Source organism: Pleuronectes platessa, chromosome 9 (assembly GCF_947347685.1).
Source record: "Pleuronectes platessa chromosome 9, fPlePla1.1, whole genome shotgun sequence".
NCBI lineage: Eukaryota > Metazoa > Chordata > Actinopteri > Pleuronectiformes > Pleuronectidae > Pleuronectes > Pleuronectes platessa.
Window position 1 is genome coordinate 1,952,244 of NC_070634.1, and position 18,201 is coordinate 1,970,444.

At 39.9% G+C, this 18,201-nt stretch overlaps 1 protein-coding gene across 2 annotated transcripts; it reads left to right on the forward strand.

The window, feature by feature from the left end:
• The first annotated feature begins 14,062 nt into the window (after positions 1–14,062).
• Positions 14,063–17,476, forward strand: LOC128447657 (E3 SUMO-protein ligase ZBED1). 2 transcript variants are annotated; one of them, XM_053429914.1, is made up of 5 exons: positions 14,063–14,672; positions 15,267–15,366; positions 15,674–15,768; positions 15,937–16,029; positions 16,125–17,476. In XM_053429914.1, exons 1-5 carry the CDS (start codon positions 14,646–14,648, stop codon positions 16,161–16,163), a joined length of 354 nt encoding a protein of 117 aa, XP_053285889.1. In that variant the 5' UTR covers positions 14,063–14,645; the 3' UTR covers positions 16,164–17,476. The 2 variants fall into 2 exon arrangements, with proteins under 2 accessions (XP_053285889.1, XP_053285888.1); XM_053429913.1 differs by having other exon boundaries at positions 15,951–16,029.
• The last annotated feature ends 725 nt before the right edge of the window (positions 17,477–18,201 follow it).

Consider the following 18,201-nt stretch of genomic DNA (forward strand, 5'->3'; position numbering starts at 1 on the left):
AAAATCGGTAATGTGATTAATCATGATTAATCCATAGAAACCTGTGATTAATTTGATTAAAAATTTTAATCATTTCACAGCCCTACTTCATATATATTATTTTCCTGGAGAAACTCACACAGCTGATTGGCTACAACTTTTTCTAAGATTTTAGACATGAAAGGGAGATTAGATATTGGCCTGTAATTGGTAAAACCTCTGGGTCTAGGGTGTTTTTTTTTGAGTAGGGGTTTGATGACAGCTATTTTAAAAGACTGGTACATAACCTGATGATAATGACAGATTGATAATGTTAAGTAACGAATTATCAATTAGGGGCAGAATTTCTTTAAGTAATTTCGTAGGAATGGGATCTAAGATACAGGTTGTTGGTTTAGAACCTGAGATTAATTTGGTAAACTGATCACGGGTGATCAGAGAGAAGCTGTCTAAGTAATTGGTAGGATTGTCAGCCGTTTCTGAGATCTCTGTTGTTGGGAGGGTATTAGTGCCAATTGAGGGCAGGAGATGGTTGATTTTATTTCTAATAGTTTGAATTTTATCATTAAAAAAGGTCATAAAGATATTGCTATTTAGGGATCGAGGAATACTGGGTTCGGTGAAGGTGTGACTCTCTGTCAGCCTGGCTGCAGTGCTGAAGAGAAACCTGGGGTTGTTTTTATTCTCTTCTATTAGTTTTGAATAGTAGGCGGCTCTTGCTTTGTAGAGAGCCTTTTTATATTCTGTAACACTATTCTTCCAGTCTATTAGATTTTCAACATGGTTGCTGGAGCGCCACTTCCTTTTTAGTTTTCTTGATAATTGTTTTAACTCATTTGTCTGGGAATTATACCACGGAGCTAATTTACTATGTTTGACATTTTTCTTTTTTAGTGGCGCTATTGAGTCTAACGTTAATCGTAATGAGTCTGCAGAGCTATCGACGAGGTGGTCGATCTCAATGGAGCTCAGGTTTTTAAAGAATTTGTTGTTTATATCTACTGCTAATACGGGTTTAAATGTAATTGGAATTATTTCCTTAAATTTAGCTACAGCACTATCAGGTAGAAATCTAGAAAATGAATTTTTTATTAGTGGCATATATTCAGTTATTGAAAAATCAAAGGTTATTAAATTATGGTCTGATAGAACTGGATTGCGCGGAAGTACTGTTAAATTCAATTCCGACACCGTACGATAATACCAAGTCAAGTGTGTGGTTACAACAATGAGTAGGTTTGTGCACACACTGACTGAAACCAATAGAGTCTAGTATTGAAATAAATGCTACGCTAAGGCAATCTTTATTATTGTCAACATGAATATTAAAGTCACCAACAATAATAATTTTATCGGTCTTTAGGACTAAGTTTGATAAAAACTCAGGGAATTCCTTTGAAAATTCAGAATAAGCCCTGGGAGCACGGTAAACTACAGCAAATATGATTGGCTGTTGGTGGTTCCTGGATTGGCGTGGAAGACTAAGAACCAGACATTCAAATGATTTGTAGCTGAGTTTAGGTTTAGGATTAATTGATAGACTGGAGTTAAAAATGGCAGCAACTCCACCTCCTTGCCCAATTTCTCTAGGAACCTGTGAATTGATATGACTGGGGGGAGTAGATTCATTTAGAATGACATATTCATCAGGATGCAGCCACGTCTCAGTGAGGGACAATAAATCTATGTTGTAATCGGAGACTATTTCATTAACTAAAAGAGCCTTTTTTGACAGTGATCTAATGTTTAAAAGACCACATTTAAAAGTCTGGGTTTCCTGTGTTGTTTCAGAGGTTGTTTTAATTTGTATTAGATTTTTGTATGGAGTTCTCGCTCTGTTTTTGTTCAATTTCAATAATTTAATCGGACGGTGAACAGACACAGTCTCTATGGGGTGGGTAAGAACGTGTGTGTATGTATGTGTGTGTGTGTGTGTGTCAGTTCATCTTTGAATGACATATTTGTGATGTATTATACTGAAAACTGCCAGCTGGACAAGGTGAGAAAAAGTCATACACACATTTATTTTTTCTATCGCTACACAGGTAAACTGTACAAGATGCCACATTGATGGATGGCCCATGGACCAAGGGATGTGTATGGTTCTACAATAAAACAATTACTCGTTTCAGTCATAAAGTGTACGCCTAAATTAATGGTTTACTCTAAAATGCCAGAATAAATGTTTCATGTAGTCATTCATTCATAAACATATCCTTCTTTACAAACACTGATGGATCTGTCTGGCTCACGCACACACACACAAACACACATACACAGAGAGGTCATAGTGAACTTTTGTTGGCCTCTTCTGGTTTTTACTGCACTTAAACTTAACTCTGAACTCCAAACCCAAAAGACAGCTTGAACCTCTCTCAGTGGAACATGTACACACACAAACACTCACACATACACACAAGCACGCACACACACACAAACACACACACAGGCACACACTCACATAAATATCACAAGAACAGGAAGTCTTCAGGCATTGTCTTTCCTTAGCTCTGACATCAGCAGGATGGGAAATAAATACTATATTCAGAAAAAACTTCTATTGATTAAAACACACACATACACAAACTGAAAAATTATAAGACATGTAAAGAATGTCTTTAATTGATAGGGTCAGGGCGTGAAACTGATGTTTTTCTGTTCTGGGAATCTTCAGGGTCCCAGAACACTCCCCTTATCCTTCTATTCACTTACTCCTCTATCAATCAGTCAATCACACTTTATTTGTTTGTTTAGCCCATATTCACAAATTCCAACAAGGTGGCTTAACAAGGTGCAGCTTCATCTATCCTTAACCCAGATTCAAGTTCATATTGTAATTTTAATAATTGTCTGCAATTAATGTTAAATTGGAGGGTTGGATATCAAAGAGCCAGAAATAGTTTATAAAATCAACCATAGTCCCTCCTGAAAGAAAGCATTACCCTTTCATAATAACCCAAGCCAACAGGGAAATAAGTATTTAGTGTGTTAAAATCAATAAACATTGCTTGTAATAATCTTGAAAATAATCACTTTTCATTCTCCTTTCTGCTTAACTTGCATCCATAATTGCAATCTACCTTGTCCCCCAGGGACATTTAATAAACTCTTTGGCATGTTCTAGTATGGAGACTTTAACTTCTGTATCAACCTGAACAAGGAAGTAAAAGGACTCATCAAACGGCAGAGCTGGGATGCCTTCAAGATGGAGACCTCTTGTTGGATCAGAATCATAATGCTGGATTGGTATAACCAACATAATACAGAATATTTACACTATTTTCTACAATGACGTTTCAACAGAAAACACTGGTTTTATAGACCTTATGGCAAACTAAGGTAAAAAATTAAGTTTATTCAAATAGAGGGTTCTTATTGAACAGTTATGCTGCACAAGCAAGGGTTGTTGTGTTCTTAGATGTGTGACCCTCATATTCAAACAGATGTAATAGTGTTATTAATGATAGCAGCAGCAGTTCATATAATAATAATAATAATAATAATAATAATAATAATAATAATAAAGAGAGAGTGTGAGAGAGAACCAACTAGAGGAGAGAAAAAACACAAGCTTAGCGACATGTAATGTCTGCTACAGCTTCAGTGACATCTGCGATACAAAAGCAGTAGTTCTATGAGGCATGATGTTGTTCCAGAGATGTCTACAAATCCTATTCTCCAGATGTAAGGGAACAAGTTTGTTTGGTACAGACCTCAGCAAAATAGACGGATTCACTATTCACTATTCCCCTAATATTTTTATTAGATGCGTAACATTTTGTTCCTAGTGTCCAAAATAACTGCACTTATATATTTTTTTTCTATTTCATATTGTATCCCTAGTTTTATGACTATGAAATCCTTTAAGTTGTGTATAATACGAAAGTTTTGCTAAAAGTAGAGTAACATTGTGAGAATATCTTTCGTGTATATAAACATAGAAGAGACCTGTTTCATGTAGCACTAAGAGCTATCCACCGCCTGACTCCTCAAAGCCTTCTCAATGAGAGGTGGCCCTAACACTCTGTTGTTAACCTTTCCATTTTTCCAAATGGTTTCCTATAAAGGTCTGCTGTTAAATGCAAACAATGCTGGTACACTCAGCTGTTTCTCTGCGCGATGTTTGTGACTGATATGCTCTGAAGGCCTTGGTGTAATACAAATGTTGTCTGACTGAAGTGAAGGTAGTTGAACTACACACTTGGAGTCATCCTTTGCAAAACAATAAATTACACAAAACATTGTCAATTAATTAATTAAAGGAGCATTTCAAAATTTAAATACAGAAATGATATTTGATTAATTATTGATCTTTGTAATCGTATTTATATTGTCCTTTTTTTTTAAGTTTAAATTTCTGAGTGCCTCATCCAAATGCATATATGTCTGTAAATGTGCTCAAAGGAATTGTACACCCCCCACCACATTCTTCATTTTTTTTCTTAATTTTTCATAGTTTCCCATATGACCACTCACATATTTAGTTGCTTGTTATTACTGAAGAAGCGGAGCACATGTAGATGAACGATTTCAAATTCTTTAGATCTGTTTAAGTGATGACATGAAAGCAATGAGTTAACTTTTCTTACACACCAACACAGAATGCACATAATAATGCAATTCACCACACATGAACTCAGAACTGTTTCTTCCAACTCTGATTTCTATTTGAACATGAATGAAATTCTTTCTTTGAGGTAAATTATTTCTCATGTTTTATCTAGCTGTAAACTTGCACCACACACTTCAAAGATCCTTTTCCACCTCGATTTCAGCCATATAGCCTTAATCTTCATTGAGGACTGTGTGCACTACAATACAAGGATAATGGTGCACTGCTTTAGTCCATCATGCTTGCACAAGACACTGTTGAAAGGCACTTAGATACCTAAGAAAGTCCACTCTACTCCAACCGCCAACATGCAGAATGCGTTGTGTAGCTGAGAGGCTGTGCTGAGGATTTTAACTACAGAGATATGCTTCAGTTTGACCTACATTCAGCGACCAAACACACAAAGCATGGAAACCTTCAATACAGAAGTTCAAAAGGAGCTCAATAACCATTATCTGACCTTGAGCAGATTTACCTGCTGTGTACCTGAGGAGTAAATTAGCTCCTCTACTAAATCGAGTAAGCATTTTTAGATTTTCACCAAAGTCTCCTCTTACCAGAAGACATTCTGCAATGCTGCAACATTGCTATGAAAGCTTTATTTGCTTTACAGTACAGTTCCCCATTAACCCATTCACACACACATTCATACAGTGCATCAATTAGCAGCACTTTTTTTTTCTATGAGAGGCAATTCGGTTATTCAGATGGGGAAAACTGGGATCAAACTGCTGACCTTCTGGTTGGAGGATGACCACTCTACCTCTCAGTCACTTTAAGGCTCTTGTAAGTTGATTTCGGCTTTAGTAGTGATATTTCCAAAAGTGTAATAGGATGATTTAATCTGGTTAATAAGAATGTTGTTCTTACTTTTATGGGTTTGGCCATCATCCATATAAAATCATATATAATATAATACACTGCTAAAAAAAGAAAAATGTATAACTCTGACCTAGTGTACTTTCTCCAGTTGTAAAATAACAGATCTTTTTAAACATAGTAAGTGAAGTAGTTTTGTGTTCGACCGCCAAATAAAGGGGTTTATTTACTGTTGCCACAGTTTTTTTTGTGTCTACACTTATCATATGCAAAGTCACATGGGCGGCTGTGGCTGAGGGGTAGAGTGGTCGTCCTCCAACCTGAAGGTCGGCAGTTCGATCCCCAGTCTGACCCATCTGCATGCCGAAGTGTCCTTGGGCAAGATGCTGAACCTTGAATTGCTCCCCATAGAATAACAAAGTGCTGTGAATAGATGAAATGTATGACTAGAAAAGAGCTATATAAATACAAAACCATTTACCAAAACAATTTTCATGAGGATATAGGGCTTGAGTTTCTCAATTAACCAACTAATCAATCTCATTGTATTTGCCTAGCCCATATTCACAAAGTGAACAGAGAATTTAGCCCAGCTTAGCACAACGGTCCGTTGTGAAACTACACAGTAAAATAAACAGCTAACACCTTGACAGCTACTTCAGATACATAGTTTCCACTTAGCAGTTCATAGTGTGGTCCATCATGTATTTTGTGTTTGACTAATGACTGGACTGAAATTACAGACATGAGGGAGCTGCAATTTAAATGTTTAATTTGATGAGTTGCCTAATCTTACACCACCGCACTATTTTCAAATATGGAAGACTGACTGATGCCTTTGTCTTTTTTTCAGTGTTGAGCAACTCGGCTCAGCCTCTATTGGAAGGTGAATTTCTGTATACTGACAACATACACCAACTCTGTCAATATTTATCCTGTCAGAGTGAGAACACTTCAATTTCAACAGATTGGAGATAAGGACACAGAGACAGAGAGAGAGAGAGAGAGAGAGAGAGAGAGAGAGAGAGAGAGAGAGAGAGAGAGCTGATGATGGTGAAAGCATGTTCCTATCCTCCTCCTGATATCATAGCATTGGATTTGAGGAATTGAAGTGCCTATGTCAAGGCACTAACCATGGTCAGCAGTCAATGCAAGGAGAAGCCCCATATCTCAATGTAGCAGTTTAACTTTGTCAACATACTCCATTACTTACATCAAAAATTCTTCCTAAGTAAAACAAAGTTAGTACTATGAGTATTGAATGTACCTTTTTTGAAGACAAAACTAATAATAACAATACAGCTGACAACAAATGAGAGCCACGAGAGGTTTACAAAGGAAGTGGCAAATACTGTAGGTGCAGGTAAACACTGCCTCAGGGAACCAATGTTTTAATTTTTTAATCCCGTATACAATATGTTGCATTTTACAAGATTATTGTGTGTTTCTTTATGTATGTCTGTCTCTCTGTCTGTCTGTATGTAGAACGCATATCTCATGAACCATACATGTAATCGGCTTCACACTTGGTAGGTGTATTGTAAATTGCCTGAGGGAGTGCAGTGCGGATTCTGGTGCGATTTGGATAATGGATACATTTACTTAAAATGGGTGAGTCAACATTTCTGCCAGATCATCTGGATAATTTGATCCTGTTTCATTTCAGCATTACAGTTTTTTTACACAGACAAAGATGAGCTGACCCGCGAAAGGAGCTTGTCTCCATCATGGCACCAACATTCATAGAATCACTAAGGTTCAAGGCCTAAAATCGGTCACTCTGACTCAAAGATGAACTGATTCGAAATTGGTGCCTGGACGTTGAAGGTTAAGGTCACAGTGACCTTGTGTTCTTGTTGATGTGTTATATCAGGACTGAGGGAATTTCTTAAACTTTTGATCAGTTGTCACTGGGACTCAAAGATAAAGTGATTAAATTTTAGTGGTCAAAGTGCAAAGGCCACAGGGACCATACAACTCCAACTCTTTTAGGTGGATGTTTTCTTGACGTCTGTATACTTTTTAACTATCCCACTATGTTCCTAGATTTTCAAGAGTGGCGAGGACATTGTTGGTTTTACCAATATAAGTTACATTATTGGCCAAACTAAAAACGTCTACAACATTAGAAATGTTATTAAACTGGAATCATCTAATTCTAACCGTCTTTATTTTGGATGTGCATATTTTCTTTAAGCTTTGTTTTCTATTTACAGACAATTTACACTCCCAGGAGCCTACACCATGGCTTTAATGGGCTTGAACACATAAAAAGCTAAGTCTAGGAACCTCAAACAAACAGATCCTAGATGAGGCCTCAGTGTACGTGACTGTTTGCAGCAGATTCATCCTCTATATTCATTTTCACATTACTGCTGTGCAAAGACGTGTTTGTACCTTTGTTTAAACAGGCTTCTCTCTGTACAGTGTGAGTGTATGTGCATGTGTAGGTGTGGTGAAGCAATGGTCCACTGTGTGACATTCCATCTCCAGTGAAGCTCATCATAATGCCCTGGGCACAACTACTTTTTTCTTTGTGCTTAATGATAAACATTAGCATTAACCTTAGGAATGAGGAAATGGATACAAGGAAAGAAAAAAATAAATTTACACTGTAAATTTAAGTACAATAAATGTGTCCGTTTCAGGATATCTGTTCTGTTCCTGGGTCAGTTCATTGTTTGTTTAGTGATTAATTTAATGTGAAGTTGAAATGGAGAGAGCCTAACACTCATCTCTATCGTCTGGATCCTGCCTCCTGTCAGCCAATATTAACAAAGGTGAGCACAGGTAACCTGACAGACTTGGCAGGTAAGTTGTTATTTGTTCTGCGCCACTGACACTCCTTACCCTCTATTTACCACTAACCGCTTTCCTTTCATTTAATTTTCTTTTCTTTCCTTGCCATTCCTGTTATGAAAAGAACTATGACCTTTGCATGTAGTATAGACACAGTCATTTTGCTTGTACTTTCTAGTCTGTTTTCAACAGGAGTTTTTGAATTAAAATTGTGGTAGTCCGTTAATATTCTATTCAAGTTGTCAGACAATCATAACTTAAAAACTCTTGACTGAGTTGATTCGGGATCTAGGTTTCATTAAAACAAATTCTAGGTAACGAAGATCTTTAGTATCCTTAGCACTTTTCCATGTGTCCCTCTGTATGCTCTGGTAAAGCAGGATATCCACGTACTATAAATTAGAAGGGCTAATGTTTTGTTTTCTACTGACTTGGATTTGAGCAGTGTGTTGGTTTGAATGTGGAAATCACTACCACTGATCAATCAATCAATCAATCAATCAATCAATCAATCAATCAATCAATCAGTCAGTCAGTCAGTCAACCAATCAATCAAATTTGACCTACATTTTAAATGACAGGGGATGTAGGGGATTTTAACAACTGCCCAATCAATCTTATTGATGCATTGTATGTAGCCACTACAGCAAAGGAAAACAAAACTATGGCATATTATTATATTTATTATGACCAAATAAGGCAAATGGGCTGTTGCTGAGGTAACTGGCCTTGTGGTCATCCTTATCTGTACTTATTATAACTGGAAACAACCTGATGCAAAGTCGGCTGGTCCTCAGTAGGAACAACAAGAAAACCAAACACCATTACTTTTGGTTCTGAATGTAAATATGCAAATATGTAATTTACACTATGAATACAATGCAAAGGAAATAGCTATTTATAGGATTGATCCTTCTCTTACCTTAACCAAAGCACTTCTATTGTCTCTGGTGTTGCAGTCCTGTGCTTTGTACCCAAACAAATTAAACTGAACATAACACAGTCAACAATTATGTCAGACCATAAAAGCAATGTGGTTTCTGTCATCTTGTGTAAAAGAGCCCTTCGTATGTCTGTCAAGGATCTACAATAGATCGATTTTATTGTTGAACAACCTCTTGTGATTGTAGCCAGAAGTCAGGACACGTTTTTTATGGAATGACGAGGTCCACATCAGAGGGACATTTGGATGAAAGGATGGGTCGACAAAACTCAGGAGATTCACAAGAGGAGACTGCTGTTTGTCTACTGTGTGAAACTGATGATCAGCAATGTCTCGTCCCATGATCCTTTCATAACCTTACCTGCACGTTTTTAATTGTAACCATAATGGCAAAGGTCCTTTAACCTAAAGGAAGTAATTATTTCAACCTAGAACTTGATATATTTTAAACATATGCAAACCGTGACAGTTCCACAACCTTGTGTTTATTATTGTTAGCTCAATGACTAATGTCAGGTACACCTACTGCTGGTGTCCTCCTAAGGGTGGCGTTATTGTTACCATTAAAACAACGGTCCAATAGACATGCAGCTGCTGTAAAACCCATATCGATTTTCAGGTTGGAGGACTATGGTTTAAGTAATTGGGGAAATAGAATTGAACAAAAAGTACAAAAAAAGAGGCAGGTTCGTCGCAGGGTTTCCTACAGTCCATTGATTTTGAGGTCTAAACTTGGACCCTGAAATGTTTCTGTTAAGTATTTCTGAGCTGTGCTTTCTTAAGAAATGTTCGTAAGAGTGTCAGACGTTCAGCAGATATTTAAAGAACAAAGGAGGATACAAGCTAAGAGGAGTTTACATCTCCGGGAAAGTTGCACAAATGTCAGATTAGTATTTGTGCATACTTGTTGCACAAATATTGCAGGTGACCATTAGTGTTATGATTAAACTTTTCTCTTCTTGCTGCATCCAATCAAATCATTCCTTAACCACACATTTTATCTCAAGCTAGAGAGATAAATTCAGCACTAAAATGAAAATAAAAGATAAGGATATTTTCTTACCTGTCATAATGTAACCCTATTTGCCCTAACCACTCACCATCCCTTCTTCATAGTTTGATCCACTGCTACTGTCTTTAGAGATCCCTGTGCTCCAAGTTGTTTGTCATTTTATCCTTGGACCTTTATGAACTGATGAATTGCCTTATATTACATATTCAACACAGCTATCAATCAATCAATCAAATTTTATTTGTATAGCCCGTATTCACAAATTACAATTCATCTCATAAGGCTTTAACAGGGTGTGACATCCTCTGTCCTTAACCCTCAGCAAATGTAAGGAAAAACTACTAAAAACCCTTTTAACAGGGTAAAAATACGTAGAAACCTCAGAGAGAGCCACATGTGAGGGATCCCTCTCCCAGGACGGACAGAAGTGCAATAGATGCCACGTGCAGGAAAACATCATCAAGATTAAAGTCTTCAAGATTAAAGATTAAAGTCTCTAGCAGCATTTGATGAGGGTAAACATCCCGAAGGACAACCCCAACATGACATGCCAAGCAGTCCTGCTGCAATCACAGTCCATGGTCAGCAACCATCCAGACCACGATCCACCATCCAGACCAGACGCCACTCCAATCCTCAGTCACCGTCCACCGCCGCCCACCAGGACCCATCACGAGCCACCACCGCGGTCCTGGTCCACCGCCCGTGCCCAATGCCAACGCGACACAGGGTCCGCCACCAGCACCAGGATCAGCCCACATAACTCAGAATCCGCCACACTGGATCCAATACTGCGACCCCCGGTGCGCGATCCACAAACCGCAATCCATGGTGCGGCCACAGAGGCCCTGGATCTGCGGGTGATAAAGCAAAGGGATTCCGGGGAAGGGGGATAGGGATGGAGAAGAGGAAGGAGAAGCTGGAAAGAGAAGCTCCGTGTGTCATGTGTCATAAAATAGAAAAAGTTAAGTTCTTCCGCACTAATTAGCTCTAACTATAAGCTTTATCAAAAAGGAAGGTTTTGAGCTTACTCTTAAATGAAAAGATGGTATCTGCCTCCCGAACTGAAAGTGGTAGATGATCTGGCTCCTACTCTACTTTTAGAGACTTTAGGGACGACAAGTAGGCTTGAATTCTGGGAGCGGAGTGCTCTAGTGGGTTTATAAGGTACTAACAGCTCTTTCAGGTAAAAAGGCGCTATATTATTAAGGGCCTTGAAGGTGAGGAGAAGAATTTTAAATTCTATTCTAGATTTAACTGGAAGCCAGTGTAGCGATGCTAATACTGGAGAAATGTGCTCTCTTCTCTTTGTTCTCGTCAGGACACGTGCTGCAGCATTTTGGACAAGCTGTAGAGTCTTTAACGACTTACTGCTGGAGCCTGATAATAATGAATTACAATAGTCCAGTCTCGATGTAACAAAGGCGTGGACTAGTTTTTCTGCATCTTTTTGTGAAAGGACATGTCTAATTTTTGAAATATTACGCAAGTGGAAAAAAGCGGTCCTAGAAATTTGTTTTAAGTGACTATTAAAGGATAAATCAGGATCGAAGATCACTCCCAAGTTCCTGACTGTTTCATTGGAAGCAAGGGCAATGTCGTCTAGCGCAGCTATATCATTAGATAATGTATCTCTAAGGTGTTTGGGGCCAAGTATTATAACCTCTGTTTTGTCTGAGTTTAATAAGAGAAAATTGCGGGTCATCCAGGTTTTTATGTCCTTGAGACATGTTCGAAGTTTAGTTAATTGATTACTTTGTTCAGGTTTTATTGACAAATATAACTGGGTGTCATCCGCATAGCAGTGGAAATTTACCGAGTGTGTCCTGATAATGTTTCCTAGTGGAAGCATATATACTGAGAATAAAATTGGGCCGAGCACAGAGCCCAGTGGAAAGCTACTGAGTTCATGTGCATTAGATCCAGTGCCATGAGAAATACGTAGACCCCATCTACTGAGGGTTGTGTGATGTGGTTGAAACTTCTAGAAAAGCACCTTACATTTGGATAGTTCCATCACAATATATATTTCATTGGTCAGGTAGGAACTTTGATGTTATCATTTACAGAAACTTGTTTGATATAGAACTCGTCCATGAATGTAACATCCCTGTCCCATTAATTATGTCCACATAAAAAACATGAATAGTGTTTAGTAAATCATCTCAGGGATTTGAGAAAAAACAGGCTGCTTTTCTGGAATCCTGGAGCTTTATTGCCCCATTCTTTGGCATGAAGCCCATTGAGCTATGGTGCTGTTCTTATTATAACCTGTGTTTTTGTGTTACCTGGACATCTGAGCACCGTTTTGGTCTCCGTGTCAAGAGGTAATTCATGAATAGAAAAAAGGGAGGAAATTAAACAGCGAGCCAGATGGAGATATCCCACCTGTGTTTCTCTATAGATAAATATTTCTTTCATTTTCCAGATTCCTTTGGAGCATTTGATGTGAAAGAACGAGTATCCTCTGCTGTCTGTCTTTGTCGGCCCCCCGCCCACCCCACTCCCCTCCCTGCAGTACTTTGTTCCTCAATGTTTACTCAGTGACTCAGTGCGTGGTACTGTATACATATTTACACACCACAGACACAACACTGCAGATGACATTTAGGAGCAGGAAACATAGCAGGAGCTCATAAAGTCCACACGCACAGGCACGCACACACACCATAACCTAACCAGAGACAATAATCCTCAATGCCACTTTGTCACCAGGACCACCATTACTCAATCAATCAATCACATTTTATGATATTTGTATAGCCTATATTCACAAATCACAATTCGTCTCATAGGGCTTTAACATGGTGTGACATCCTCTGTCCTTAACCCTCAGCAAGAAAAAGGAAAAACTACTAAAAACCCTTTTAACAGGGTAAAAATACGTAGAAATCTCAGAGAGAGCAACATGTGAGGGATCCCTCTCCCAGGACGGACAGAAGTGCAATAGATGCCACGTGTAGGAAAACATCATCAAGATTAAAGTTTTTAGCAGCATTGATGAGGGTAAACATCTTGAAGGATAACTTCAATACGATATGTCAGCAACCAGCAGAATCATGATCCACCATCCAGATCAGATGCCACTTTAGGCCACAGTCATTGTCCACTGCCGCTTATTAGGATCCATCATGAACCGCTGCCGCGGTCCTGGTCCACCGCCCGTATCTGATGCCAACGCGATACAGGATCCGCCATTACCACTATGCTCAGCCCACACGATATAGAATCCGCCATACTGGATCCACCATTGCGACCTCTGATGCGCGATCCACTAATCGTAATCCATGGTGCGGCCACAGAGGCCCTGGATCTGAGGCGATAAAGCAAAGGGATTCCGGGGAAGGTGGATAGGGATGGATAAGAGGAAGGAGAAGCTGGAAAGAGAAGCTCCGTGTGTCATGTGTCATAAATTCCCTTTGCGTCTTCAGGTTTTTTTTGCCCTGTAATCAATGATACAATGATACAGGCCGAACTTGAGGCTACACTGAGGCTCAAGGTAAATCTGACTGGCTACTGGTTTGTATGATAGTACGATGTAAATGTAGCCCACTCAGTAGATCAGCCATCAAAACCTCTATGCCTTTTTAGTAGGGGTGTAACGATTCATCCACTAAATCGATTAATCGATTTATATTCCTGCGATCCAACTGAATCGATCTGTGCTCAGCAAATCGGCATTCCAGACGACATATATCAATTAAAAATCGATTGAAATGGTACATAATCGATTTGTATCGATACTTGGAAACTGCACATTGGATTTAAGCACAAAAACTGTATGGATGTGTGTTTGTTTGTTTGTTTTTTAGCACTTTAGACACATTAAACGTTACTCGATTCAGTCTGCCTGTCTGTGACGTCATCGGTACGCATCGGCAGCCGCGCGAAACTCAGAACAACAACAAAACACAGCATGGCGGATGGCGGAGGAGACGGCGAGCAAGAAATTTACAAGCCAACTTATCGATCGAGTCAGTGGAAACATTTTGGCTTTTGCAAACACGGAGGTGTTCTAAATAAGTCGGTCCCTGTTTGTAGAATATGTAGAAGCCAAATAAAAAACCACGGAAACACGACGAATCTTTCCAGCCATTTACTAAGGCGCCATGGGATTAAACAAAACGCCGACAGTCCAGGCACCTCTAGCAGCGTTACCGCTGCAGCAGCAGCAGAAGGTAACTCCAGCTCTGCAGAAACCTCAGGCCTCGCCAGCCTGTTTTGTCAGAAACTTGGCCGAAACTCAGCGCGGGCGAAAAACATCACAGTAACAATTGCCAAGTTTATCTGTAAAGACATGCGACCCTACAATTTGGTTGAAAATCCGGGATTCTGTGAATTGATCCAAACATCGGAGCCACGGTACCAGATACTGAGCCGACCACACTTCTCCGAAAAGATCATCCCTGAACTGTACAAAAGTACTAAGAATGATGTGAAGATGTCGCTTTCTCAAGCTGAACGTGTGGCGATGACAACGGATGGCTGGACGTCATGCTCAAATCAAGGTATGTGACAATAACCTCTCATCACATTGATCCGGAGTGGAATATGATGACATTTGTTCTGCAAACCAGAGTTTTAAACGAAGCCCATACTGGTAAAAATATCGGCGCGTTACTGCGTGAAGCCTACAGAGTGGAAAATCTCAGACAATAATCCTGCCATCGTCACTGATAACGCCAGGAACATGATTGTTGCCGGTGCAGAAGCCCAGTTTAGTGCGGAAAGTGCGAAAAATAGTTGGATATTTTCACCGCAGCCCTATTGCATGTCACGTCCTACGGGAAAAACAAAAGCTGATGGATTTACCCAACCATAAGCTGACTCAATACATCATAACCAGATGGAACAGTTCATTCGATATGCTTGAACGATTTTTGGAACAACAGACCGCTATAATGGCAACTCTGATGTCCAAGGATCTGCGAAAAGGGGGCACAGATGTAGGCACGCTGAGTGAGAGTGATATTGCCAACATGGCGGACATTGTTCAGTTGATGGGTCCTGTCAAAATGGTAACCACTGTGATGTGTGAAGAAGAACAGCCAACTCTCTCTGTAATTGCTCCTCTTTGAGCAAAACTGCTGAAACACCTACAGCCATGCGAAGACGACTCAACCCTGGTTGCAGAGGTTAAGAGGGTGATGGCCAGTGACCTCTCCACACGCTACAAAGGCACCCGAGATGCTCTCAACATAGGTAATTAATTTGGATTCTTAATTAAAATCAACCTTGGTTATTAGACTGTATTAATTTGTAAAATGCCGAACCTTTGAGTTTTAAGTTTTAAGTTGAGTTGATTTTTTTTCATATGGAAAGGTAAACAAGATATCTGCAATACAATTCTTAGTTCATGGTGGCTTTACCTCATTGCTGTGCCATTTCTTTTTTTTTTTTAAATACTAAAGTTTAATCTCTTGATTATTTTGCGTATGAGCAGGTGGTCTTGCAATGTCAGGTCAACTTAATTTAATAATGCAATGCAATACTCCTGTTCTTTAAACAGCATCAGCGTTGGACCCGCGATTCAAAGAACTGCCCTACCTGGAAAAAGAGGACAGAGAACAGGTCTATGCAAAACTGGTTCTTGAGGCACAACAGGTAACTCTTCTCTCCTCTCCTCTTTCCTCTCTCCTCTCCTCATTCCTCTGCTTTGTTCACTTCTCCCCTTTTATTTGTCCTCTCTCAACTCTCATCTGTTCTTTGACCTCTCTCCTCTAAATTTCTGTGTGCAATCTTACATAGCAGAAATTTTAACAGTTCACACAGTCTTACTTCCATAGATACCAGCAATGGGAAATGAGGAGGAAGGTGAGGGAGGCTCAAGCCCAAAGCTGTCAGGATCCCAGGAAGAGACCACAGGTGTGTTTCATGTAATACCAACAAAATATTGTTGTTGTTTAATGAGAATGAAAAACATGACTATATTTTGAAATATATTTCTTATCATATTGCAGCTTCAAATGAGTCGCCTCCATGTAAGAAGAAGGCCTTAGATGCACTGTTTGGCGATTCCTTCACCCAAAGAGAAAGAAAATCCACAAGTGAGACAGCCAGAGCAGAGGTGATAAGGTACCGAGCAAAAGATGCATTGCCTTTGACTGAAAATGCCATGAAGTGGTGGAGATCACAGGAGAAAGAGCTACCACTACTTTCAACACTTGCTAAACGGTACCTCTGTATCCCAGGCACCAGTGTGCCAGCAGAGCGCGATTTTAGTACTGCTGGGGATATAGTAAACGCACAGAGAAGTGTTCTGCGACCAGATCATGTGGATCAGCATATATTTAAAAAAAAAAATCTGTAGAGTCATTGAAGAGTAGTTGGTTACATCCAGTGGCGTTTCTACATTAGGGGGAATGTAGAATGTACTGCCCCACCTGATGGCGCTGTTGTGCAGAAAGCTCAATACATCTGTACTTTGTGGCCAAATATATTAAATTTAATTTTATATGCAAAGTAGCGTGAATGTGTGTGAATAAACTTGACTCACAAGCATTATAGTCTTGTTTTGGAGTCATTTGATTTGTGTGCTTGCTCTGTGAAACGCTTCTCTCTTGCCGTCCGTCTCTGCTCTGGGGCAACGGCCCAAGCTTAAGACCGTTGCCATGGAAACACCAATGAGCGTGAACCACACAGGCCAAAGTTAAAATTGGGAGGTGGGCGGAGTTAGGGCACTTCTGAAAGTGCCCCAACTCCGCCAACGAAATCTGCCTAGCAACTCGACTTGAATAATACGAAACGCGACTCCAGCTCCCAGCCTGTTGCCTGCTCGGCTCCACATGAGCTAACAGGCTACTCCCCGTGAACACTCCCCGAGTCTGTGGAGAGGTTTCACTCACAGATCAGATGAATAATACGGTTTGATCTTCAGTTTGTTCTCCTGACAGAGAAGCTAGAGACGTCTGCGCTCCCGTTTCTGTGGTGAGTCAAGTTTACTATTGTGATAGTAGTGATGAGCAGGTACCTGTACATGGCTTGTCAGCAGAGGTGTAAAGTAACGAATTACATTTACTCACCTTACTGTAATTGAGTAGTTTTTTGTGTACTTTGTAATTTTTTGAGTAGCTTTTGAAATGGGTAATTTTACTTTTACTTAAGTAGATTTTGACTGAAGTATTGTACTTCGCTACATTGGAAATTACATCCGTTACTGAGTAAAAAAACAAACAGTTCAAGGCGCAAGGCAATTCTCACTGCAGTGGTAGATGCTGCATAGACTGGATGACGTTCCCTCACGTGCACGTTCAACATATGAAAACTGATCGTAAAGTTCACTGCGCGACATGCACAACACTGCACAGGGAGCCCCTGCAGAGCGGCTTCAGAGCCGCGGGTTGCCGACCCCTGGCTACGGCGAAAGAACGATTTGTTTACTGCTCCGCCGTTAAATACATGCGGACGTCAAAGCATTAGTTCAGCTAGGATATTAGTTCCGCCCCGCATTTTCCCCTCCCGGTCGCACGCGCACATGTTATGCCTCCGCGCAGTTTGAGAATCACTGCGCTACACAGGGCCGGCGCTAGAACATTTGGCGCTCTATGCAAGCCCCCCCCCCCCCCCCCCCAAGACTGCATTTCTTTTCAAATAAACACAACAACGATCGCAACGACATGGTGCAAGCATTCGATTTATACAGCGTCTCTCCTCAGGAGAAGGAAAACATTCCGTAACGTTTTAGCTAGACCTCAGATAATATGAATGTGTTCACCGTTCAAATTCAATATTTGTCATTAAGTTTCATTCAGTTAAACGTTCTCATAAAAATGAACGCGTTCTTTTGAACTCGTTCATGCACAACACTGCCTGAAACTCAATACTGGCCTACCTGCGCTGGATGCTGTTCACTGCAAATCGAGCCCGGATGAGCTCTACTCACCTTGAAAATCAGCTGCTGCTCAAACTCAACAAGAAGTTTGTAGACTAGTGCTCTAAAGATGGACCAAAGTTTAACCAAAAGTTTAAATATACAGTGGGACAGCGGCATTTTAACTTTTTATTTTAGCTGTCATGTGGTTCATGTCTTGACATGTC

What these genes read in the sequence shown, in the direction of transcription:
- LOC128447657 (XM_053429913.1), top strand. Translation starts at nt 14,646, where the DNA reads ATGGCTGGACGTCATGCTCAAATCAAG. An exon ending in GACGTCATGCTCAAATCAAG is followed by an intron (nt 14,673 to 15,266) that starts GTATGTGACAAT and finishes AAACACCTACAG; the next exon opens with CCATGCGAAGACGACTCAAC. An exon ending in ATCCCAGGAAGAGACCACAG is followed by an intron (nt 16,030 to 16,124) that starts GTGTGTTTCATG and finishes ATCATATTGCAG; the next exon opens with CTTCAAATGAGTCGCCTCCA.